Source organism: Antennarius striatus, chromosome 22 (genome assembly GCF_040054535.1).
Source record: "Antennarius striatus isolate MH-2024 chromosome 22, ASM4005453v1, whole genome shotgun sequence".
Classification (NCBI taxonomy): Eukaryota; Metazoa; Chordata; class Actinopteri; order Lophiiformes; family Antennariidae; genus Antennarius; species Antennarius striatus.
Window position 1 is genome coordinate 7,926,031 of NC_090797.1, and position 25,761 is coordinate 7,951,791.

The window sequence follows — 25,761 nt, forward strand, 5'->3', positions numbered from 1 at the left end:
TGAGCAAGTGAACGACTATCATAATTCTGTCACTACTGTTAGATTTTATTGGGAAATTGAATGAGCCTTTATAACCACTAATTGTTTATCTTTGATGTGATCATTTTTTAATGGAAATATGAAAGTCATGGATCATGTAATGGGATGTGTTTTTAAGCCAGTTTAATTTACAAAAAATAGTTCCAAACACTTCAAAACCATGAACACCCCAAGCTGGGAAAAGAACAATCCTTCATCCTAATTATTTGTATGCGAATCACCCAGCATGTTACTGAACCGACTGATGAATGATTAGAAAGCTCCTCATGTTGAGCTCAACCCTCATTAAAATCTGATTGTCCCCCTTCAGGTACAGTTCTAATGGAGATTAACATGGGGGAGCTGCTGGATGGGTCGACCCGCCGAGGAATAAATCATTCTGACAACACACACTGCCAAGAAGCCCTGCCCTCCTCTCTCGGTCCCCGACCCGATCTCCCCCTTCCTTGCTCTCAATCCCCTGCTCCCCAATCCCATCATAATGTAGGCACCAGATGCCGGTGCTAAACTGTCCTGCAGGCTGCCCCCCCCCTTTCCCCCCGTTATCACCATTTCTACCTTTTACATGTACAGTAACTTCTCAAGACATAATGTACTGTGTATTTCTTCTACAGGAGATGTGTAGGTTATATGTATATAAATATGCCATTTTTAAAAAAAATACAAATATATATATACACACATCTATGTATAAAAAAAGATATTCAGAGTTTGTGTAAAACAAACGTCCCTGCCACCTCATTTAGTGGACCATAGATTAATATATGCTGCTCTTTAAACTGTCTCCATATGACCCCACCCCTCTAGATCATTTTGTACCTATGGTTTTATTTTTTTCATTGTGCTGATGATGATGACGATGATGATGATGACGATGATAATGAAACAGTGCTGCACCACAAAGGAGGAATCTGGATGTTACGTTAAAACCTGTCCTCTAGTGGTGAACAAAGACCACTCTGAGCCCTGTTTCTGGCACCAACAGACTTCATTATCTTTTCGTATGGACATAAAAAATAAATAAAAAAAACGAGAAAAAAAAAAGAACAAGAAAAAAACAAGCATTTCATGGAGACAACATGACTTCAAAGCACTTTGATACAACTGCATCAACTCAGCAGGACTGTTCGGTAGCCAAGGACACAACAAGAGACGCCGTTGCACAAAAAAAACTTCTCAGAGAACAAAGGAAGTGGGACGTCTTTCGTAGAATCTGTCACATGTTGTACTGTATGTTCTGTCAGGCGATGCATCAACACACACACAAACACACACACACACACACACACTCAGCCAAGTTGGCCTTCTTTTCCCCCCCACCCCTCAGACACCACATCGACAGAGCAGAGGAAATAACCGAAAGACAGACTGCTTTAGCTCATAGTGTGCGTAGAGTGTATATGACCATGTTGAAGTGAGGTGACTTTTAATGACAAAAACCCGTTGCTTGCTGTGACTTACCTTGGTGTAACTGTCGAGTCTTTGTTTCTGTCGGAGTTTTTACAAGGCAGCCTATCGTACGGCCCTTTTTAACCGTCTTTTAGTTACTTCTGATGGACGACTCAAACAAGTCTTTTTCATTTGTTTTTACATCCTCGATTTGCACGAACAATGAATCATTTTTATTTTGTGTCCATTTTTTTTTAATTTATTCTTGTACTTTGGTCTAAACTCAGTGGTGAGCAAGCAAGATTTCACTGTCAATAAAAAAAACTGTCAGTGAATGAGTCGTGTTCACTTCCTGATTCAGAATTGTTTAAAGCTCCGCAGCTCACGTTTCTTCACCAGCTGGAAATACGAGGTACAGTACAGTTGTTTTATATCATTACATTATTATTTACATAAAAATATTTAAAAGCAAATTTTCCTTCACTATTATAAATGTAATGATGAACTCTGCTGTACAGATTTGACACAATTCATATACTGTAAAAAGAAATTAGGTAAAATTGAATCGTCAGCTTGAGTCAGAAAAAAAATAATCATTCGTTTTACTTCCAGTTCTCAGTTCATCCCAGCACTGTGATAGCAGCACATAATCCAACCTAAATTTTCTCAGTCTCTTACGCCCCTGCGAACTTCTTCTACCCTCTTCTCGATGTCTACGAACACCTCAGGGTCCTCGATGGTTGGAGTGATCTAATGGGAAAAAACAGCATTTATAAAATTATTATACAATTGGATATCTTGCATTTATTTGACAGTACACACAATGAGGGTAAATCCATGGGAACCTTGTACATGTGTAAACACAGCTACGTATATTAAGAGTTGTTTTCTCTCTCGCCGTTTATTGTACCCAATCAACAGAAAACGGACTCAGTCGCTATGAAAAGATTAAACTGAAAATGAGCCCTCTGTTCTAGTTAATGAATGCAGGGCCTGCAAATGCATCATCATTACTTAAATTCTGAGCGGCTGGAACTCCTTCCACGGGGTAGAGGAAAACAATTCCCCTCAGCAACTTTCTTTTGCTGTACTTAACTTTAAAAAAAAACTTCATTTGTGATGGGAATATTTCACCAACAATTTCTGTGTCGTACTTTGTAAGGCTTGCCGTTGACCAGGTCGGCTAAAGAGGAGCGAGGAATCTTGCCGGAGCGCGTCTTTGGCAAAGCTCGGACGAAAAGCACATTCCTGAAAGCAGCAACCGGTCCGATATTGTCTCTCACAAGCTTCACCATCTCGCTTACAATTTCTTCTTTGCTTTGGTGCACTCCTGCGACACACAACATAAGATTGCAAACACACATGGGTGAGTAAATGCTCTCTAGATCTTTAAATCTAGTTTTTTCGTCCGATAATCACGGAGTCACAGCTTATACATCAGTCATGCCTCACCATTTTTGAGTACACACAAGGCTAGTGGAACAACACCCTTCAAGCTGTCTTCTTGACCCACAACTGCACACTCTCCCACTGAAGGGTGCAGCAGCACTGCCTAAACAAATGAAATAAAAATTATATATGGTAAGTACATTAAAAGATTCATGTCACCCCATCTGTACTCATTTCCCTACTTCTTCCAATGCTCCAGCAGACAGTCTGTGGCCTGCAACGTTGATGACGTCATCAGACCGGGACATAATGTAAAGGAAACCCTCCTCATCCACAAAACCTGCATCCATGGTATCATAGTAACCCTGAACATTTAAAAAAAAAAAAAACATAAGGGAACGGTTCACTCCAATTTTTTTACTTTTACTTTTTCAGTCAAATTTCCAAAGATGTGGTTCTGTAATTACAATTTTCACCACTAGAGGGCCACATTTTACCATATACATATCAGTACCACATCTAATATATAGTAATTTATGAAGTGTCATAAAAAGAGATTTTTTTTTCTCATTGCTTTGAAGATGTGTTTTTCTCTGAATCAGTCAGCAATGCACATCTTGATGACATCTTACTGGGAACTTGGTGAAGTAGAGTTCTTTAAACAGATCATGGTTCTGCCACAGTGACAACGCCGCACCAGGTGGTAAAGGAAGCCTGAGGGAAGAAATTCAAGAAAATTTAATTAATTTTGTCTGACTTGGTTTCAGTAACTGTGAATTCGATCAGCATAAAGGAAGTTTATTGGATTATACTCAGGAAGCCATGATGATGTGTGACGATTTGAAACAGTCAAGACACACACCCAGACACTGCCAGACTGAACCTCGCCAGAGTCTATAGAAGAACTCTCAGATTTTGTTTTGACAGATCCCATTAGTAATCCCCCACCCCAAAACCCCCTAGCATGACCCAAATTCCCAAGTTGGAACCCTAAATATGACTTTGCATGGATTTAATTCACTACAAGTAGAATATTCTAATCAAAAATATTACTTTTGTATCTCTGGAATATAAAAAGTAGCTTTTTAGCTACATGTTATTGAGATTTATAAGAAAAAATATATAATCGATTTATATATTAGACATAAAGGTATTGCTTAGGAGTTCTAACGTAGCTTCACTCTGCATTTGTTTAATGAAGGTACTGTATGTATATACAAAGAGGCCACTAAATGAAGTACCGACACACAGCCTCTCCCTTGTGTTTGCAGGACTTCTCATTCCAGGACATACTGCACATGTGAGTTACTTGGAAACCCCTCTCAGTTTTGACTGAGTCATTGCCAGCAGTTACACAATATACAGGGAAATGAAATGAGGGCTGTAACAGATAGTAGCAGGGCGGAAGGTAAGGTGGTACAAAGGGTTGTCAACACACAGGTGTGTGTATGTGCAAGCAGCAGAAGGTAACCCAATAACTTTGCTTACCTCACCACAATATTTCCCAGGATCCTCGGCTTCACCTCCTGCATGTCATCATCGATCACCGTAACTGGTGGAGAGGGAAGAGAATGTGTAAATTCATATTCAGTGGCAGCGTAGTGCCCAAAGGCAAATCTGAGGAGCAATCTCACTACAATTACAAGCAGCTGCTTTCACATCTGTGTAAAAAGTAAAATAAAATGGAAAAATCTTAAATTCATGTGTTATAAATTAAAAACTGGGAGATGTTTTGTCTCCTCTGCAGTTCGTACCGTTGTAACCTGGAACAGGTTTTCCGGCCTGGCCTGCAGGTGGCGTCAGTGAGTTACCCAGCCCGATACAAGAGGAGGTGATGGCAGAGCCCGTTTCTGATGAGAGGAGCATAAAAGACTCAGATCAGTGAGTTACCCCCATCATAACCCACAAGAGCCGAATTTCTGGGTAAAGCCACAATTCTGACTCAACTCTCATAGGTGCCTGTCGTTTCTGCTTTATGCAAACTTTCTACCTCCTAATGGTGTTAATATAATTAACCTAAATACAACAGTACAAAAACTATGACAGCTCCTATGGGCCCCACAACCCTGCCTCCCTACTGTACTCCACTTAAAGCAATGATAGTTTACTTAACGTAGCCCACCCAGACAAGGAATAACAGAATCGATCCAGCTCAGTAAGAGACATTACCTCAGGAATCACCCAGCAGTAGACCAGCTTATGTTCCACTGACAGCAGGAAAATGCTGCCTGTGAGGAAACACTTTACAGTTACTGAGTGTTTGGCAATTTCTCATGGTAATTGCAAAAATAAGCATGCAGCTGAACGCATGGAAATATAATGTTTTCCATTGTTTTGTTTGTTTTCTTCTGCTTCATATTTACATAATCGGGGAGGCTGTAGTTCAGTCCACTTGGTCTTGGGCTACGAAATGGAGGTTGGCTAGTTCAAGGACCATGTGGAACAAAAAGTTCAGAGTGTGAACTGGCAGTGGAGAGGTGCCAGTTCACCTCCTGAGCACTGCTGGGGTGCTCTTGAGCAAGGCACCCCCCAACCTTCTACAAGTTGCTCGTTGGATGCATCACAAAAGAGCTGCCTGCCGCTCTACCTCTCATTATCTGCATGCTTACAGACTCCTTGTGTGTGTGTGTGTGTGTGTGTGTGTGTGTGTGTGTGTGTGTGTGTGTGTGTGTGTGTGTGTGTGTGTGTGTGTGTTTATGGATGTAATGAGGGAGGACATGAAGGTAGTTGGTGTGAGAGAAGAGAATGCAGAAGACACTGAAACTTTCCACGTTCATCAACTCTTCAAAGTACTCTTTCCATCTTCCCATCACACTACTGGCACCTGTCAATAGACTTCCATCCCTATCCTTAATCACCCTAACCTGCTGCACGTCCTTCCCATCTCTCTCTCTCTGTCTTGCCAACCGGTATAGATCAGTCTCTCCCTCCTTACTGTCCAACCTAGCATACAAGTCATTATAAGCTTCTTGCTTGGCCTTTGCTACCTCTACCTTCACCTTACGCTGCATCTCCCTGTACTCCTGTCTACTCTCCTCAGTCCTCTCAGTGTCCCACTTCTTCTTATCTAACCTCTTTCTCTGTATACACTCCTGTACCTCCTCATTCCACCACCAAGTCTCCTTATCTACTTTCCTTCCAGATGACACACCAACTACTCTCCCACCTGTCTCCCTGATCACATTAGCTGTAGTTGTCCAGTCATCTGACCACCCAGAGCCTGTCTCAACTCCTTCCTAAAAGTCATGCAACACTCTTCCTTTTTCAGCTTCCACCATTTCGTCTTCTGCTCTGCCTTTGCCCTCTTGATCTTCCTCACCACCAGAGTCATCCTACACACCACCATCCTATGCTGTTTGGCTACACTCTCGCCTACCACTACTTTGCAGTCACTGATCTTCTTCAGGTTACACCGTCTACACAAGATGTAGTCTACCTGTGTGCTCCTACCTCCACTCTTATAGGTCACCCTATGTTCCTGCCTCTTCTGGAAGAAAGTATTCACTATAGCCATTTCGATCCTTTTTGCAAAGTCAACTACCATCTGTCCTTCTGCATTCCTCTCCTGGATACCAATCTGTCCTTCTGCATTCCTCTCCTAGATACCAATCTGTCCTTCTGCATTCCTCTCCTGCTTACCAAGTTTATGACCCTTCCCTTACTGATATTAAAGCACCTTCTATCTCTATAACCTTTTCCCACACCGTTATCGACTGTTTAAAGCACTTTTGTGTCTCACGTAAGTCCAAGACTCACGAAACTGAGCGCATTTCTGGATGCCATCAGCCAATAGAATGCGCATACGGTATCACATGACTGCCTACCAAAACTCCGCGATGAGGTGAAGTCACACACGTGTGACTAACACAACTAACAACTAGAGTAGATGTAAAAGAGTTGATTTCTACTTTCTTCTTCTAATCTGATATATCTGAGTGTTGGTAAATGTCTTTCTCTACTATCTGTAAAAAAAAATGGCAGATTGACCTTAAAGACTGAAGAGCCCTGAAGAGCCCTTAACACTGGCTTGTTAAAAATTAAGAACACAATTCAAAAACATGTGGGTGTTTTTGACATTCAGTTTGCTGACAAGAGGCAGTTACATTATCTGACGCACTTCCATTTTCCTTGACAGAAATGCATTTTTGTAACAAACGGGTAATTAGCTTATCTAACCCAGATGGAGTGCATGCAATGTAAATACGACTCTGTCGCCAGTTGCTCTTAAATTGCCAGGACTGTCAGGGCATTACTCTGTAAATATGCTAATTTATGCAGCAAGGTAGACTAAAACCAACATTGGCTACTCTGCCTAGACTTTCATGTAGTTCTAAAATATGCAGCACTGCTGGCCAGTGAAAGGGAAAGACAGTCAAGTTAGCTGACCATCTATGTCAATGCAAGTACCATTAAACTATAGTACTAACAGATGCCTTTAATACAAACCCACCAAACAAACATGCTGACAGCTTTTGTTACCTCATAATGAAAATGGAAAACCTGCTTTCTTCATATCCACGATTCTTGGTGCATTCCTGTCACCTATCGATCAAAGAGGGACTCTAGCAGTGCCTCATTAAAAACTAGAAAGCCCTCAGGGATCATGCACTGACGTCAATTCTACTGTCACCACGACCAGAACAAACAGTAAATCGTCAATATAAAATTCAGTGGGGAAAAAAATGGCTCGTGATAGTGAGAAATCAACATTGGCTGAACCCATTGCACAGTCCAAATTGTGGTGATGTGGTTTTCATTTAAATGACAACCTAATTATCCTAAAAAGACAGCTCTTCCATTTGAAATCATGTGTTCTTCATCAATTGTTTAAGTGTTATCAATAGAAATATGAGTTTTCGGATAACGATCATTTTCCGTGGAGGTAAAACTTTTCTATCAAACCCACTTGGAATTGAATGATCTTAGCTACACAGTGGTGGCAGTGGATGTGTTTCTAAATGAAATTGACTCTACATTGGCCAAAATAAAGCCCAATGCATAATTTCATCCAAATCCACTGACAACATTTTGGTACCAGTGATAACACTATGACCACAACGTAATAATCTGTTGCTGCCAAAACAGTCCTGATGTCGAGGCATGGAATCCATTTGACCTCAAAAGGTGTGCTGTGGTATCTTGCACCAAGACATAAGCAGAAAATCATTTAAGTCTTGTAATTTGTAAGGTGGGGCCTCTGTGGATCAGATTTGGGGAATCTTGAAGGCCAAGTCAACACATCAAACTCATTCTTGTGACATTTCTGACACTTTTTGCTTTGTGGCAGGACAAATTATCCTGCTGAAAGAGGCCAGTGTCTTCATGGAACACCATTTTCATGAAAAGGTGTACAATACATGGACTGCAACAATGGCTAACCAGGTGCTACCTGTGACATCCACATGGATCTTGCCATCCTAGATTTCCCAGCAGAATATTCTCAAAAGTGGTCTTCACCCGCTCCCCATAGTGCATCCTGGTGCCATGAGTTCCCTAGGTCACCAATCCTGATAGAGTTCTCGAGGGATTAGTAGGAACCGAATGTTATGACTGCAAATCACCTATAAAGTAAGATTGTAGGTCTACAACTTTCTCCAGTTTCTTGTTTAAACAGTGGTTCAATCAATCAAAAGTGGATTTACACTGATTCTTCACTCCAATACTAATCAAAGAAGTGCTAAAGGCTAAAGGCCTTCATCTGACTTCAACACAGCAGGCTTCAAAGACATGAGCCAGAGGGCAGGAGGTTGCTGTTGGTTGAGGAAGGGATTAAGTTATCCTATGAAGTGAGAGAGAAAGGGGTGTCTTGAGTTGAGCACATCACCTCTGAACTGGCAACCACGCATGTTTCATTCATCAGTGACAGGTTAGCCACTCCCTGCAGGTTTCAAAGGCAATCATTGACGGCGTTGACATTGTTCAGGACTGACGATTAAATAAGAGAAAAAAAAAGATATGTGTCACTGGAGGACCAATAAGGCCTACCCACATGGTCAGAGAGCAAGTTCACAACAGGAAGATGACAGGCCTCATGCTGACCAATCATGCCCTTTGCTTCAACCGTAAGTATGTATGTACACTGGATAGACGCAGAGCAAAGGGCAATTCTGTAACGTTTGTGGAATTTTAAAAAACCAATAATTCACTTTGTGGGGTTCAAGGACTGGTGGAAATCAGTATTTCGTAGGGTGAAATGTCCTGGATGCACGTGTCCAGCACCACTAAATGATATGTTGATTGGGGAACAAAAACCACTAGACCTTGTCAGAGTTAGTGGTGTGTTGAAGCTTCTGTTTAAAAGCAGCCATCAGCTGTTTCTGTTAGCAATTCAGGTTTGGCAAGAAAATTAAAAACCCAAATTAAAAAAGTAAGACAGTGTTATTGGATGTCAACATTTTATGAGGCATACAGAGAACAGGTTCTGTCACTGTCAGATATTTGCAGATGACAGAATATCGACATGATCATTTGCTGCATCACAAAAACATTTTATTTGCAGTTTCTTGGTTGTCCTTAAGAACTGGTGAAGTTCTTAGCCCACAATATGAAGATACAATAGATACTTGGTTCTACTTCCACTTGTTAAGGTCTGATGTCTGCTTTGTTTTGGTCTGTTTTGCTTTGTTTTGTTATGTTTTTGTCAATTTTGTTTCGTTCTGTTTTGTTTTGTTATGTATTGTATTGTCTGTTTGGCTCTGTTTTTATTTTGTTATGGGGTTTTTTTTGTCTGTTTTGGTCCAGTTCATTTTGTTCTGTTTTGTTCTTATCTTTTGTTTTTTTGTGAGGTGAGTCTTTTTTGTTTTCTTTGGTGTGTTTTGGTCTATTTTGTTTTGGTCGTTTGTTTTTTTGTTTGTTATTATTGTTCTTCTCTATTTTGGTCTGTTGTATTTTGTTTTGGTCTGTTTTTGTCTGTTTAGTGTTGATCTGTTTTGTTTTTATCTGTTTCCCTTTTTTTGGGGGAGGGTGTTTTATTTTCTTTGGTGTGTTTTGGTTTGTTTCTTTTTACTGTATTTTGTCCTGTCTGATTTGTTCCAGTCTGGTTCTTTCCATTCCATTCTGTTCATATCTGTTATGGTCCAGAAATCATTTCCTGATTTCAAAATATTACTGACTACATGACTGATGTCGGCCAGTGTGTGAACTCTCATTGTAATATTGATTCAGAGAGCAGACAATATTCACTGATGATACAAAACTTGTCGGTTCAGTATCAGCTCTCCAGTAAAATAAATTAAAACCTTCAACCGAGGCTCAAAGTGAAGCAGAAAAAACACCACTACTACTATTCTGATCCCATTGGAAAGGAGATTCAATATGTCGGATAAAAAGTGCAAGCTGAGATTGAAGAGAGACAATGGCTGCGGATTTAAGTCAATCACTCACAGATGCACAATCTTTATGTGTATGGTTGTCTTTATGCTTGTCTGAAAGATTCCCACTGAACCAAATACAGGCATTTGCATGTACCTTCCTCTACTCTCACCTCCATCTTTTCTCCATTGTTTTGCTCCTTCTCCCTCTCTCATGCGCTCTTTTCCTATGTACACAAACAAATCAATCTTCCTTCGACCTGTTGGATATGAGCCTGGGCAGTGAGAGGCATTTTGAACGTGATGAATGGGTTGAGAGAGGGGGAGGGCTGTTGGAGGATGCATTCAAAGAGCGGTACTGGTGATGCCGTGATGCCTTTTTAAACGAGAAGTTGCCACTGAGCCATGCTCATTACCGCTGAGATAGGAACTGCTGTTCAGGAAAAACAAAGATGGCTCTTTGATCCCACGCTCTGTTTTCTCCATCGCTCCTCAAGCACTGCTTCATGAAACAGATGAAATGACCGTCTTCTCCTCAAGTGTTTCCTCTGTCCTTCCTTTGCTTCTATAAAAAATACTCTTGAGCACAGGGTCAAGAAGGGATATTGGGCTTAGCAATAGAAAAACATTCCATGTGCAGAACTTTTCATTTACTGTAATTGAAAACAACTTTTGATATAGTGTGAAATGTGAAAAGAACAATCCTGCCAAAAATAGCCAAAATATTGCATTCTGCGCATCCTACATATGCACAGCTTTGCTAGTGGTTGCAGGTGATGTGCGGTTGCTAGGGTAACTCTGTCCGGGGGCTAACCTAGATAGTTGATCCAAGGTTGATGTGGAGTAGGAGGATGCTAAACAGAGAAAATATATTGAAAGCGACTTTGTTTCTCCATTTCATCACATTTGCTTTAGAAACAAAAATCCCACGATGTCTTATTAAACGGGTAAAAGCAAAGTATAACATTCACCAATGCAATATATGCGATATAATTTCCTTGTTTATGTCTTGAGATACTGATCCAAGATGGCCAATTACCAAACCTTACTACACACCAGTGGGATTAGTTTTTCTGGACGCCACATAACATAGCATAGAGGAGCTCCAACTAAGAACATCAATCAAAATCAATCCAAAAGAAAAAATGACAGTAAAGGGTTGGTTTGCCATATCTGGGCCAAATGTTTAAACATTACGGTGAAGAAAAAAAATTAGGACATTTTAACAGAGAAGAAAAAGAGGGTATTGTGTGAAGAATCAGTCAGTTACAGAATTAGATGGTGATACCACCCACCATGTTCGAGATGAGCAATCACATAAACACTCATGCACATGCATCTGATGCACTCTGTCATTTACAACTCGGACTCTTGAAGGGATAATTTCCTTCCATCAACTAAAACACTGACTCCCTTATCATTTTTCAGGCAGCTCGGCTCATTTGCTTGGAGCCAAGTTTATGCATACAAATTCACTACTTAACTTGCAAATGAAAGACCCCCCCATCAGGTGGCTTACAAACTTTAGCAGACAAATGCTGTGGTGCTTTGGAGTGAATACCGGATGAATGCTCAAGTTTGTGCTGATGACAGCGACGCCTGATCCTCAGCTTGTGCTTAATCACATGACATGAGGGGAAAGGTTGTCAGACTCCTCTTTTAAAATTCTAAGCGCAGTTTGTAAGATATGGATGCAAACTTTAAGCAATTTATCAACAGAAAGTTAGGAGACAAATGTTTAAATCCTGTCAACGAAATCAGTGGATTGTTGTACACAGATACCTACTTAAGTCAGTTTTTATCCCAATACACTGGCCTTGCTCTGTCTCATAATACAACTTTCCAGAGGTGAAAGTAGAATGCAAGGCCAACTTTCACAAACCAGAGTCAAATAAGTTCAGAAAAAAATAGAAAAATTGTCCTGAAAGTATATATTCTGAAATGTGTCTTCGTAAGAGGAATACAACCATGTATTTTCTCTCTTTCATTGGAATAACAGTAGGTAAAATAAATCATACAGGAATATGTGAAACTCCTTTGGCCCTACAGGTCATTTTTACCCACTGATGATGCCCAACTTTCTCTCCATCACTTCTGTCTTTTCACCTCTCATTCCCCCAGCCTGCTGTCTCCTCTCATCCCTGAAGCCACAGTCCTTGTCTGAGCCACTGTAAATCATCTCTGTGCTGCACCCACCCCCCATCATCAAACTGGCCTCCTTCTGGCTGAGTCCTGCAGTGACCTGACATTGTGATCCTGGCACATTCTAGCCAGCTGCAAGACCACAACCTCCATCGCTATGTGATCAATAACTTTGGCCTAAGATAACTCAACAACCTAATAGTGAGCAACAGTTAACAATATTATTCTGTATTCTGTTATTCTGTATGAAATTAACTTTCCTGTATTAAAACACAAAATTATCCCAGCTACTTAGTCTTCTATGAAGAAAAAGATTTCATCCACTTGAAGCATGGAAAATGCAGCTTTCCTCATGCATATTGGTCACATGTTCTCCTGGCACAAAAGGGCTACATCCATAAACTTACTACTGTAAGGGTTCTTGTATGCAGATATCCAGCATGTGATGCCTGTTTGTCTTCAGCAGGAATATGGTGTTTTCAAGGAGGCTATAAAAATACTATTTGCAGCCCTTCTGACGCTTTGACACCAGGAGGAGGATGTGCAGAAAACAATCATCTGCCAGCACTGCATTTGGCAAAGGCTGGGGTGGGGTAGGGGGGGTGATGTCAAGTCTGTATTTTATTTGACAAGACAGCTGCTGTGAGGAAGTCCAGCTCACTTTCTGAAGACAGTTACAGTCTGTGCACAAAGGAGTCTGCTGTCTGATAGTCTGAGAAAAGAACACCTTAAAAACACAAAGTCCTTCCGCCACTAGTCACTGGTGAGGCAGCCAAACCCTGCCAACTGGAAACACACATTTGTTGCCAGGCAACACCAGTGACATCAGCAACCTTCAGCACCTCCCCACCCCCACCCCCTGCCAATGGCACTTGGGTCTTAAAATAGCACACAGATTATTATCAGACTTCAAAATGGCAGACATTTTCTCATATGCACATAAAAAGGGAGGTGAGCCAGGCTGTTGGTGACTTCAGTCGGCTTAAGAGATGAATGTTGGTCCTGGGTGTGTGTGAGTGTGTGTGTTTAGCAAGTTGTGTTAAATGTATGTGTAGATCTGAGTGTATGAGAAAGACGCATATATACATAGATATAATGAGGGTAAAGGCAGGAAAGGGGGGACTATGGGAGAAAGCAAAATAAAAAGCTGTGTGGTGAACTGTCTGGGCTGATCAGACAGGATGATTCAGCACCAGTTGACAGTGGGAGGCTGAGAAATGATTGAGTCCACTGCACATAGGAATAACGAGAGCACCAATCATTTCCACTCCATAATAGAAAACTAATCTCGCCTGCATCAGCGAAGCGATCTGGTGTGGAAACTAGCCTGCAAGTTAAAGTGATCAAATTAGTCAAAATCTATCTGCAGGTTTGTTAGCACAAATAAACATTTCCAGCTAAAAATTTGCAAGTTTGGCAAAGCATCAAATCGCTGAAGCATGGAGGGGAAATTTGCAAAGCTATTTTTTTCTGTGGCCGTATACAATGGCAGCAAAATCATTTTAAATTTAAGGACCCCTCTGCTGTATCACTCCGACTGCACCACAGGCACCGCTGCAGCAAGCTGGCTGTTTGTGGAGGCTGAACGTTCTGCTATTAATGCTGGGACCTCTGTGTATGGTTTAACTGTTTATCTATCTTCAGTGATGCACAGCTGGTTGTAAGGTAAGGGAAGCCCTCACCAAGGCATATAGATGCCTTAGGTGGGGGCTTAGGTGTGTTTAAACCTTTCAACACAGACAATGAACCTAACCCAGCGTTGGGAGAGGATATCAAAGATATCAAACGAATTTGGTGATGCAACATTTAACAGCATCTGGAGACACCCTCAGTTTAATAAATATCAGACCCTTTCGTGACCATATAGCAGATTTACACGGAGGAGCTGCACACACACACACACACACACACACACACAAAACCAAGTGACAAGTATTTTATTCACTATTAATTTGCCTGGGAACCTTCCAGTTGAAGTGAACTGAATACAAACTGCATGTTTTTCAGCTGTCTGTGAAACAAACACTGAATCGCCATCAGAGAGCTGTAAAAGCTAAAATAGCAACACTATTGCGTTATATATCTGAAACGATTTATTTCCACTCCTTCCGACAGCGAGGCAGTAAATTTTAAAATAAACCTGTGTAAGATTTTTCAAAGGTACAGAAAAGTTTCCCTATAGCTATTAGAAGCTAAATCTATATTCCATGCACAGCCGGGTGTTATCAAAGATTTTTCTAGATCAGAAAAATGTCAGTATGTTATGTACCTGTAACCCAAAACTCCAAAGTAATATTCTACTCCAAAGACGCCGTGTGTTTCTCTACTCTTTCCATCATTGCTCATGGTGCTGGTTTTCTTGCCATCGATTACAGCTTTCAGCTGCTGAATATTACATTCGAGGATTACAGGCGTTCAGCTGGAAAGATTTATGAGCAACTTCAGTGGGTGATTGATTTTAGTCAATTTATATCCAGAGACTACAAAGAGCAAAGCCCTCTACAAGTGGAAGGATAGATCTATCAATATTTAATATGAAACCAAATGGTTCAGAGAGCGACTTAAAAAAACTGCTGCACAGTTGAGGAATGTGTTGATTCTTGATTGGATGCCCAAGGAAACAAACTCTGCATCTCCGCCCTTTTGACCATATTGTTAGGAGTCTGACATCCCATTCTGTGATGGGTAAATGAGCCTTGAATGCTAAACAGATCCAGTGATTAAGTTGCTTCCCGTCTCTGTGATGGGAGGTGAGGGAGTTGCCAAGGGACTAGTGTTGCTCAAAGTTGCATGATCAATGTGAATTGTGTGAACCAGTGAATTGTGACGCACCAAATAGGGTGATTCTAGGTGACAGGAAGAAGGACGCTCTATACGCACAACTTCATCTTTTATTCACAACTGATAGCTAGGTGTCAATATATATGTACTAAAAAAGCAAACTGCTTATCTAAGCAGCATTATGGAGTCACATTGCATGAGGTATTTGGAAGCCAAACGGCCCTTGTGTATGACAATGAATTAAAATTTTTAGTATAAAAAAATCCCCAAAAGAAACTTAAACCAGAAGTTACACTAAGAAAATGCTCTTCTTTTTCAAATGATGTAAAGAAATAACACACCATTAATTATTGTACAAGCTCCGAGAACACACAGTGTGCACAAACTAAATAAAAAACACAAGTGAGCTCAGACAGCATGAGACAAAAACTCAAGTTGGCTCCATCAGAAACTAATGATGACTCATTGAATAATGTGGCGGCGCCTCCGTCACCGTCTGAAGTTAAAATGGGGTGAAGGTGAGCGAGGCAAGGAGGGAATGGATGCTGTGAAAGTGGATGAACATGTTCGAAAAGCAGCTCTGGCTAACAGCTGAGTTATTGAGTTTAGCAGGAGGTTAAAAAAAAAATCCAATGGGATTAGCACATCTAGACAGACATCAAGAGGGCACCAAAGGTTTTGTTTTTTATGCAAACGCAATAAATTACCAAGCAAGGCGAGCCACAAAGTGTGACAGGATTTTGTCCAGGGGTTTGAGTTTGTGTGTACAGCAGAATGAAGAGATTGGAACTTGACTGTGGAATAAACACCTCAGTGTTCGAGAGGAATGAAACGTTGTGTCACAAACCGGGAAGCTGCAGAGACAAAGATGGAAATCAACAGCTCTGTTCTCACAACCGACAGAGTGAAAAAAGACCAACAACCTGCACTGCTGGTCGGACTCAGGAGGAGGGAGGTTCTGTTTGACAGCATGAAATATACTCAACATTAAAGAGTAAGCAAATCGCACAGTGCTAGAGGGTTGGAAAAGATTCAATCTTGTGTTTGCCTGTGAACATCAGTCATCCGAAATCCCCGTGTGATCAAAGATCAATGTAATGAAACTCCAACTGCACAAGAAAATACCACAGAGAGAGGATTCACTGTCGTTACAGCACTAATTGGAGGGTGTCGTGAGATAATATTTAGTAGAAACTGTGTGCCAATTAGAAACAGGATAGTCGCCATAGTCGTGTGTTCCCAGTTAGCCTACACACAACCTCATGTCTCAAAGACTAGACGTAGGGATGCATTTGTGTAAAAGTTTCAAGTTAATCACTGGAAAGGTGCCCTTAAACTTGTAAAACAAATTATAAATGTTGTCCGGACAGCTGAACTGAATCTTTAAATCTTCCCTGCTTGGGGTGGTTATTTTCTTCGCATTTCTTTGCAAAGCTTGCATTCAACAACTGACATATCCTAACTGTATTCCTGGGTGTTAAAGATGGCTTTAAATCAGACACTCAAACGCACAAACACGATGGGTGAGTGTGCCAAGATAATCAATCTTTCTACATTTTTATTAAATAAAGAACACATGCTTTGTATACCGGAAAAAAAAGTCTATTTTATATATATATATATATATATATATATATATATATATATATATATATATATATCGGTGTGAGGTAGGAAATAGCTTGTTATTGGTGAGTTTTCTAAACAGAAACTTTGCTGATGTTTTCTGGTATATCTGGAACTTGACCATACCAATCAGCCACATCTGTTAATCTGATCAGATAGTGCTGCCTCTGCAAACGGTCCAACAACAACATTGATTCCGTATTTTAACACAGGAATGTGGTCCAGCATCGATCCTCCATCTTTACAGGAAGGATATTACAAAACAAACACAACTGTAGTCTTTCTCTGCCACTGGCACATTTATCACAGGTTCACTACAACTCTTGGTGAATGGCAGTAAAAGGTGAGGTTAAAGACTTCGATCTGAGATGCAATCGGGTTCGTAAAGTGTGTTCCTCATTAAGTCAAACGTGAGGTGAAGCGATTACAAAAAAACTACAACCTTGCTCTTCTTTGTTTAATGAATGAACCTGGAACTTAAAATGATTCTGATTCATGCCAGAAATAAAAGCAATATTTTTTAGTCCAATTTGTTTTTTGTCTGTGAGGAAAGGCACACACTTTCAAAATCAGAAACCAGTGAAAAACATTCATCAATATTGACATTGTATTCTTCAAAAATCTGGAAGAGCTTCACTCGCTCCATTCTACATGAATCCTGGATTTAGAGAAGCAGCTAGCAAATTCTGATTCTTTTCAAGAGAATTGCCTTTTCCCAGGAACAGCTGAGTTATCTGTCTGCCAAAATGAGTCATCCTGTTTCTAACTTATAGAAACCTGTTCTGTTTGTAACTTATCATTGCATTTTAACAAGAAAATCACTGCGCCATACAGTATAGAATGATTTAAAACTTGATAGAGTAATGGTGTTTTAAATGTGACCATGTTTTAGAATGGAAATCAAGATTTGCAGGCTGTTCTTTTGAAATATCTTGTTTAACATCATGACTTATTTCAGTTCCCTTGAAGTTATAGAAAAGGTATCCATGGTAGGTTCTTTCCTTCATGGCTTTGCTGAGTCTGACTTTGTCCTGACATCTCAGCCAGTCATATGGGTCAACTAAACATTATTGAACTGAATGAAAGGCAAAGTTAATCAAATCGATTTTGCACATATTCGAAAAACACAGACTGATTGGAGATCAGATAACCTGTCCGGATGATGATATAACTTTGTCTAATGATCAGTTTCTTGAGAAACTTGGAAATTCAAAATGAAGAATCTTTAACATCTTAATTATTCTGGGAGAAGTGTCCAAATCCCCTGGTCGATAATACAAAACAAAACACAGATTTATCAAAGAGGACATTGTGTTAAAAATGTTCCACACAATAGCAGCAAGCATTCAGGGAGTAGCAATTTTCTAGAGTTATGCTTCCGCTCAAGGCCAAGTTAATGTCAATGAAGTCATAAAACAAGGCAAAGACTACATTTGTCGTTTAACACAAGGCTGAATTTTACAAATGAAGTTTAATCAAAAAAATCATGCACAATTTAAGATAATAAAATATTTGCAGTCCTTGAAATGTTTTCAGTATCTCTATCACAAAATCTTTTTTAAAGAAAGCAAAGAATTTCTCAGCCTGGCAAAGACATCATTAAAGCTGACTCACACATAGCATATGGTAGGGGATACATATTATCGTTTTAACGTCTGCTTCCATAAATCCAGGGACATTAACTACACCCTCTGTATGCTGGCCTCGCTGTTGTGTGAGGCCTTGAATCAAAGAGACGTAAGATGTAAGAGAACAGAGCATAATGCTGGTGAAAGACAGGAGCAGTTCATTCATATTACAGTACAGACTTTCCAATTAAAACTTCAAATTCAATCTCCCTCGTTAAAAAATTGGGAAACTCAGACTGAAATATTTGAGTCGACAGAAAGTCAGACTGTTCCTACCCGTTTGCCACCAGTGATCCAGGACAGGAACCCCGAAGCTCTTCTTTGTCCACTCAAGCGTTTCCACGTCACAACGCTCTCCTGCCAAAAATAAAGACCGCAACCTGCAAAGACAGAGTCCATCTGTCAGAAATGTGAGAAAACAACCTATCTGTCCTCGTATAGGAACGATCAAATAAAGAAAGTCTGCAGAGTTTCAGTGACCCCAAGTCCTTGACTACAGACTTCTGATGACTTAATATTGAGCATTCAGCAAACGGAAAAGCACTACATATCAGACAATAAATTTAGTGTTCAGAAACAATGGATTTCATCCATCTTTGTCCTCAGTGCTTATTATACACTTTATCTGATGACATCTCTGCCTATGGTGGCTTTTCTTCTGATGGTCTCACTTATCAGGACACTGCAAGTGAACTCTTGCTATGCTGATCATCACCTCTGCTGCAATCTCTGAGAGCTCAGTCATTTGGCTTCCAATTTAAAAAGTCTTTCATTAAAAACTTAAAAATATTTAACATTTCTATTTTCTAATAGTAATACTAAAGTAATATTTGTTCAACTTTCTTCCTAGTTAGGATATCAGCTATTCCCTGGTTTCATGAAATCCTTCCTATATGCCCTAAAAGAAACCAAATCACTGCAGTTTCTGTCTTAACAAGTCACCCCCCCCCCCCAAATGGCCTCCATGATGCTCACATCTAATTCACAGCACAGCAGGTTGCTCACGCCAAGGCTGTGGTGAAATCTGGAACCCCATTGAAGTCCGGGCCACATTGCAAGCATAGATGTACTAGATTTCCCCATGAAAATGTGGAACTCACACCCAGATCCAAGTCGAATCAAGGCTCAAGACACAACCTATCATCCATAACAGACAATTGATCTTCTCCTCCCTTCTGGTTTGGAAATATTTGATTCTCTTTTTCAGGCAGTGCTCTCTCGCTCAGTTGTTCTTCGTTCCCTGGAATGTAACGTAGTCTAGTTTCTGTGGTTTTTCCATCCCACTGTAATTGGGTAACAAGAACTGCACCTCGCAAAATGCTGAACAACATCCAAAATATTCCGTTTCAAGCCAGCTCGAATGTGAAGGATGCCTACAGCCAGTTATTTTCTTAATAATGTCAGGCTGTAAGTTTTAAATCTGTTTATGATTGACTGCTTCTATGTATACTTTCAGGACAATTACGGAGGACACAGCACACAAGTGACAAACTTACTTTTTGGTTAACAGCAATCATTTCTAACAGGTTATTCACATTTTAATATACTGGAGGTAATGTTATTGTGTAATTATATGTTAAACCTCATCTCAATGACATGGAGGTCAAAATTAGTCATTAATGAGGGGGTTTTTTAGGGATTAGTTGATCATACCCCTCAACACATAATTTAAACTGACAGCTCTAATTATCATGCCTTTGTTTGATTCATTCTTGACACTTTTAAATTATTTTACAGGACTTTTATGTCGGATAATTGGATATTTAATGTGTAGCTGCACAACTTGTAAAGAAATTTAGAACCAAATACAATATGTTTGATGTTATCAAAAAGTTGAAGGTTATTTTTATTCTTAATGGCTAGAGGCTAAATGAAAGCCAGGACTGTCATCAAAAATGAAAGACATACATCAAGGGTATCCTGAAGCCTCTGGATTAACACAGCAGATGTCAGATGAGTCCCTGCAGGAAGTAGGAAAAATTATGTGTGGAATAAATGAATGATTGACTGGCTGACCTGGCACCGACCTTCTGTTCTCACTTAACAACATTATGCTTCTACTGGAATTCTTCTACTTTTCCAAGGGGAGTTCAGACTCAAGAGTTTCTAAGGAGTCAAATTGAGCTTGTTCATTTGGTTGACCGAGCTCACTGACATCCATGATCAGCTTTCATTGAAAAATATTTAATTCTAAGCAACTTAAAGACTATAAAAAGGATAAAAACTTGAATGACAGCAATGTAAAAATTATTTCATATTATACCTCCAGAGCATTAAGGAGCTTGTCCCTTGCTTTCAAACCATTTCAAACCAGTACAAGGGGAAGTACAAGGTAGTAAAATATTAAGAAGTCAATGCCACGACGCTGACGCTTTCCAATCAGCAGCCACGACATGTTACAATGATAACAACTATTTGTGGGGTAGTTTGCAAAGATAAGGCCACACATATCTGTACACTGTGACCTTGAAATAGGCTAATAAAGCAGAAAACAGCGTATTACTGGTGGTTGAGGTTATAAACATGACAGCCTTCCAAAGTCTACCAATTGCTAATATGCTTGAAGTTAATTATATAAAGTCAGAGACAGAAAAATATGTAAGAATAAAAGAGATATTCTGATTTAAGTAAAAAAAATATTATTTTTTTTCAAAGTTGATAGTGAAACAAGGATCAAACCTTTCAGGTGAATCAATACCCATCCGTAGAAGTATATAAACCAGACTGTGTGCAGGACTCTTTGGGGGCAAATAGCTGCAACTGCGTAGTAATGGAACGAGAATGTATTTGGGAGAGGCGTACAAGAGAATATAAAATTGAAGTCCCAGGAGTTTACTGAAATAAAAAGGTATTAAAAATTTTTTGAAAAAATATCACTACAGTACTGCTTTTAACAACACCTGTTATAACGTGCAACAAAAATCATGACGGACTGGATTCATGCAATCGGTCATGCATTTATGACTGAGGCTCTCATACCTCGGAGTTAGTTCCCTATCTTTTACTATAAAACACTTCTGACAGTGCTTCTGCCCTGTCTGACATGCTGCATTTATGCAGAGCACCACTCCATCACAGCTTTAGACAGCCCCGTAGCCACTCTCACACAGACATTCTCACATCCATGACAAGTAATATGGCTCAAGCACATTGGGGTCCAGGGCAATTATAGCCGAGCGGCGAGTGTGGAGGGAGTAAAAGTCTGACAGCGGTGATAAGCTGCAGTATTTGAGCAATATCAATTTATCGTTCAATGCCTCTGTAGCATGAAATTATGTGCATGGCATTAACCTAACTGAGTTTTCCAAAAGATTTTATTATTTCAATCATTACTCTTTTAATTAGAACCAGCACTATCAATATTGACACATGATTCATTCCAAACTTTATAAGAAATGTCAAAATTCACAGATCCATAGGAAGTGGATCCGTTTGCCAATATTGTCTCAAAGCATGTGATTTGATGAATATTTAATCTGGGTACCAGCAGAAAGTAGAATAACTCATTCTCAGTATAATTAGATCCATAAGTGACACAGTGAATATGACTACTGCAGTCACGGCTTTCATATGTTTTCTTTCAAAAAAACTAAACCAAACTAATCTAAAACTTTATATTAGGAAAATCTTATAAAATAGGGGCATCAAGCCTAATTTACATCACTTTTGATAGACTGAGCAGATTCCATATATTTCTGAGATTCACACAGCAAATTCAAGAGAGGTGAGAACTGACACATAAATCATCATTAACTGCCTGGTGCACTAAGTAAATCATTCATTTAAATTCCATGTGAATATTAAACATCAAAATGCCATGTTTTATTGGCATGAAGCCTCCTGTTGCAACACTGAAATAAAGTAAATCACAAGCCAGATATTGAACTGCCTCTCAGTTAGAATACATCTATGTTTGCATCCTTTATATTGCTGCCTGCCTCAGCACGACATGTTTTCTCCAGCGCTGAATCTCTCACCTTCCTCCCTCCCTCAAGGGGAAAGACACATTAAGAACAAGGAAGTGTGCACAGGGACAGCAAGTCACTTTAATTAGCAAAATTATTATGACAGAGTTGAAATTGGAATGATAAACGACACTAATAGTTGAAGCATAGATATTGTCCAAAAAAAAAAAAAAAACTTTTGTCCTGCAGCCGAGCATTTTAAAAAAGGCTGCATGCATTCAGCATAGCAAAGAACCCAAGATGGACAAATTCAGCACACAGCAGTGGAGTTACTGAATGATTCACTGAGGCCAGAGGTCAGCCACTCTCAGAATTGCTTTATGATTGTGTGCTTAGAGGTATTTTCAGAGTACTGGGCAGAATGAAAGCTCCGAATTGACACCACAACATGAGTTGGGGTTCCTGCACTGCAACAAATAATTAACAACTGTGATAATTTCAGCAATTACGTGATTCTCTGAGGTAAACTTCTATCGCTACAGATTGTGTCAGCAGCGCTCTGCAGACGACCTGAAGGGGGACACAGCGGCTAGGCAAATAAGAAATAAGTTCATGCTGTATGATTTAATACAGGTGGGCGCCAGCCACCAGCCGTTGCTTGTCATCCATCTTGATTATCACCCTAGCGAGGAGCTCTGGGTACCGACTCACGAGCACTAACGGGAGGAGATGGGCTCCACGTCAACAGATGGCCGGAGACGAACGACAGCCCGGGCCAGCTGTGCTAAAGAGTTTCAACCGAGAGATGCTTTAACACTTCTTAAAATTTTAAAACTCCTGCCACCTACAGCAAAAGGATAAGGCATGGACATGTAGCCTTTGTGGTGTTGCATTAAATTCCTTTTTTATATTTATCACTCCATGGATTACAGTCTTAAGTCATGAGAGGTTAACTGATAAAATGCCTTTCAGCCTCCCGGCCAGCGACTATGGCCTGATTTACTTTTTTTTTACCTCTCAAGACATTTTCACATGATTCACCTAGCCGTGCTTCATTAAACTTTTAATTAATCTGAGAGATTGATAAGCCTAACAAAATTGCGTGAAGCCTTTTTTAATTAGCATTAGGGCAAGACTGTCGACCATTCTAACATCAATCATGCTATCAGAAGTTTACAAGGCCCGTGACAACATTTCCAAACATTTCCAAGTGCCTCTCACCTCTGCCAAAAAGGTCTTATCGATTGCTTCAGTTTCTGTATCTTACGTAAATACTAATAGACAAATTTGAATTTAATTATTGCCTGTAGCAAATCCTACAGGTGATTACATTCTGGTGTTGATCAGGACCTGGATATGGTACTTTTTATTAAATAATAATTCTTTAACATTGTCAGATTGGGAAGTTTAAATCATGTTGTATAACATGACTTAAATGCATACATCTAAAGGTAACATTTAGATGTATGTCGAGTAAATGTCTATCATAACATAGGATAATCCCCCCTCCCCTCAAACGTTTGCGCTCCTTGGACTCTCTTGTCTATGTTCTGCAAAGAAGGTCAAAACAATCAAAAAGAAATCGGCCTCAAAGAAGCTGACTTAGTGACCTATTACTAACTAGAGATTTTAGAATTTAATACCACAAAAAAATCTAATATATATCTTAAATTATTAGAAATTTCTATTTGTTTAGTCATGATTTTAGGATTGCTCTAGCTGTGCCAAGCATCTACCTGGACAGAGGGTACTTTGTTCCACATTCAGCATGGGGGTCCTGCTGGCGAATGGCGCGGATGGCAGTGGGTGCCGTGAACATGGAAGAGACGCCGTTTTCAGACATTACACGGAAGAAGGCCCCCGCGTCTGGGGTCCCCACAGGCTTACCCTGTAAGCAAATAGTACAACCAATCACAGGACAAACAGCAGATACATAGGATTATGTAGAGGCTCATAAACATCAAATCAACATTCTTACGAGGTTCCGCAGCAAAGAGCCACTCCAACTTTCAAACCATGATTATTCATAGAGCAGGAGAGGACAGATAAATGAACCCAGGAATCCATAGATTGGAAAATATTATTCTATTTGTAGAATAAAAGATGCAGATGCCTGCAGGCAAGTACTTCTAACAATTTCCATACAGTTTCTGATTTTGAACCAGGCCGTCCCTCCAGTGAGGAAACAAGCTCAGATGAATGAGAATATTAAACAGCGGTCGACAAGCTCCTGCTGTCATTTTGGCCCTTGATAAATATTTGCATCTCTGCATTGGGCAGAGATGGGAGCAAATATTGGCAGCATTTCGCCTGAACTCGCTAGAATAACAGCAACGAGAGACAACTAACGTGGCCAGAGTACAACACTGATTGAGTGAAGACAAATTAAGTTGTTGCTGAGGCAGTTCTGCTGCTAACAGGTGAAAGAAAATCAGATGCAATGAGTGTCCCTCAACACAAACCAAACACTGTAAGATGCATGAGGATCAGGCACACAGAACTGGCCTAGAGATGGTGTTGAAGCTCAACACAATCAGCAGAGTGCAAAGCCAGTGGGTAGCTGACTCTCAAAGGTAAATTACCTGCAATAATTTAAAGCATTATCATCAAGAGGCTGTTGAAAACACACATTCAAGCAGAAAATATTTTTATTAAAAGTTGTTTTTTTTTTCATTTAACCTTCTCATCTTTTCAAGTGCTTAGTGCTACAGTTGTGCTGCAAACACTTTGTCAATTTGTCCTTTCGTACTTTAATTAAAACCCTTAAATGAAATGGTGCAAAAGACTAGAAAAGAAAAAAGCTGAAGTCGGTGGAGTCGAGAGTCAACAGGGCGAATGACATCTTCATCTGAGCCACTAAATAGATATGGGAGGGGTGGTTTGCAGAGGCAACAGAGGACAAACTGACCTTAACACCAGACAAGGTTACAAGTTGTTCAATTCACATGACATTCGATAGTGCTTGTAATGCGACTGCAGTTAGTTTCAGATATTAAAGTTGACTGACTTGGACGTACCTCATAGAGAATTGTGCTGTTACCATGAAGCAGAGGAGCGTAGCAGATATATGAATGACCCACCACCCAGCCCAGGTCTGAGGCTGCCCACCAAACCTACAACCGGTTGAAAGACATGAAATACTCATATATATGTGTGTGTGTGTGTGTGTGTGTGTGTGTGTGTGTGTGTGTGTGTGTGTGTGTGTGTGTGTGTGTGTGTGTGTGTGTGTGTGTGTGTGTGTGTGTGTGTGTGTGTGTGTGTAGAACATCTAAATAACAGCTACTAATCAAGTGATATTTGAAAGCAAAGACTCTGCAAATGAAATAATATAGAGAATAAATAGAGAAATATCAAAATAGAATACTACCAGTGCAGAACAATTTATCTTTGTTGATTGTATGCTCTTTGTTCTTCAGCATGAATAAAAGGGAGAAAATGATGCACTATTGCCTTACATCTCCGGGACTGAGTCCATAAATATTTGACATGGTCCATTTCAGCATCACAGCGTAGCCTGCAGTGTCTCGCACTACACCCTGGGGGACGAGATAA

At 40.0% G+C, this 25,761-nt stretch overlaps 2 protein-coding genes and 1 long non-coding RNA gene across 7 annotated transcripts in view; 2 read left to right on the top strand and 1 right to left on the bottom strand.

Annotated features, from left to right (window-relative positions):
- The window catches only part of ppfia2 (PTPRF interacting protein alpha 2), a 124,529-nt gene extending 122,652 nt beyond the window's left edge, over window positions 1–1,877 (top strand). For all 5 annotated transcript variants that reach the window (XM_068306650.1, XM_068306651.1, XM_068306654.1 and 2 more), the window contains one exon: window positions 350–1,877. In XM_068306650.1, coding sequence (XP_068162751.1) covers window positions 350–361 — 12 coding nt within the window. In that variant the 3' untranslated portion in view covers window positions 362–1,877. The remainder of the gene's footprint in view (window positions 1–349) is intronic.
- Window positions 1,878–2,013: 136 nt separating this feature from the next.
- The window catches only part of acss3 (acyl-CoA synthetase short chain family member 3), a 29,133-nt gene continuing 5,385 nt past the window's right edge, over window positions 2,014–25,761 (bottom strand). Inside the window, exons 6-16 of the mRNA XM_068306656.1 lie at window positions 25,665–25,745; window positions 25,227–25,322; window positions 23,946–24,097; window positions 18,581–18,684; window positions 4,572–4,667; window positions 4,306–4,369; window positions 3,450–3,531; window positions 3,060–3,182; window positions 2,881–2,980; window positions 2,583–2,758; window positions 2,014–2,178 (exon numbers count right to left, since the gene is read on the bottom strand). Coding sequence (XP_068162757.1) covers window positions 2,095–2,178; window positions 2,583–2,758; window positions 2,881–2,980; window positions 3,060–3,182; window positions 3,450–3,531; window positions 4,306–4,369; window positions 4,572–4,667; window positions 18,581–18,684; window positions 23,946–24,097; window positions 25,227–25,322; window positions 25,665–25,745 — 1,158 coding nt within the window. The 3' untranslated portion in view covers window positions 2,014–2,094. The remainder of the gene's footprint in view (window positions 2,179–2,582; window positions 2,759–2,880; window positions 2,981–3,059; window positions 3,183–3,449; window positions 3,532–4,305; window positions 4,370–4,571; window positions 4,668–18,580; window positions 18,685–23,945; window positions 24,098–25,226; window positions 25,323–25,664; window positions 25,746–25,761) is intronic.
- On the top strand, window positions 2,656–12,539 carry LOC137589139 (uncharacterized). Its single transcript, XR_011034150.1, has 5 exons — window positions 2,656–2,794; window positions 3,077–3,168; window positions 4,089–4,117; window positions 4,565–4,698; window positions 12,249–12,539. It is a non-coding gene; the product is annotated as an uncharacterized lncRNA (long non-coding RNA).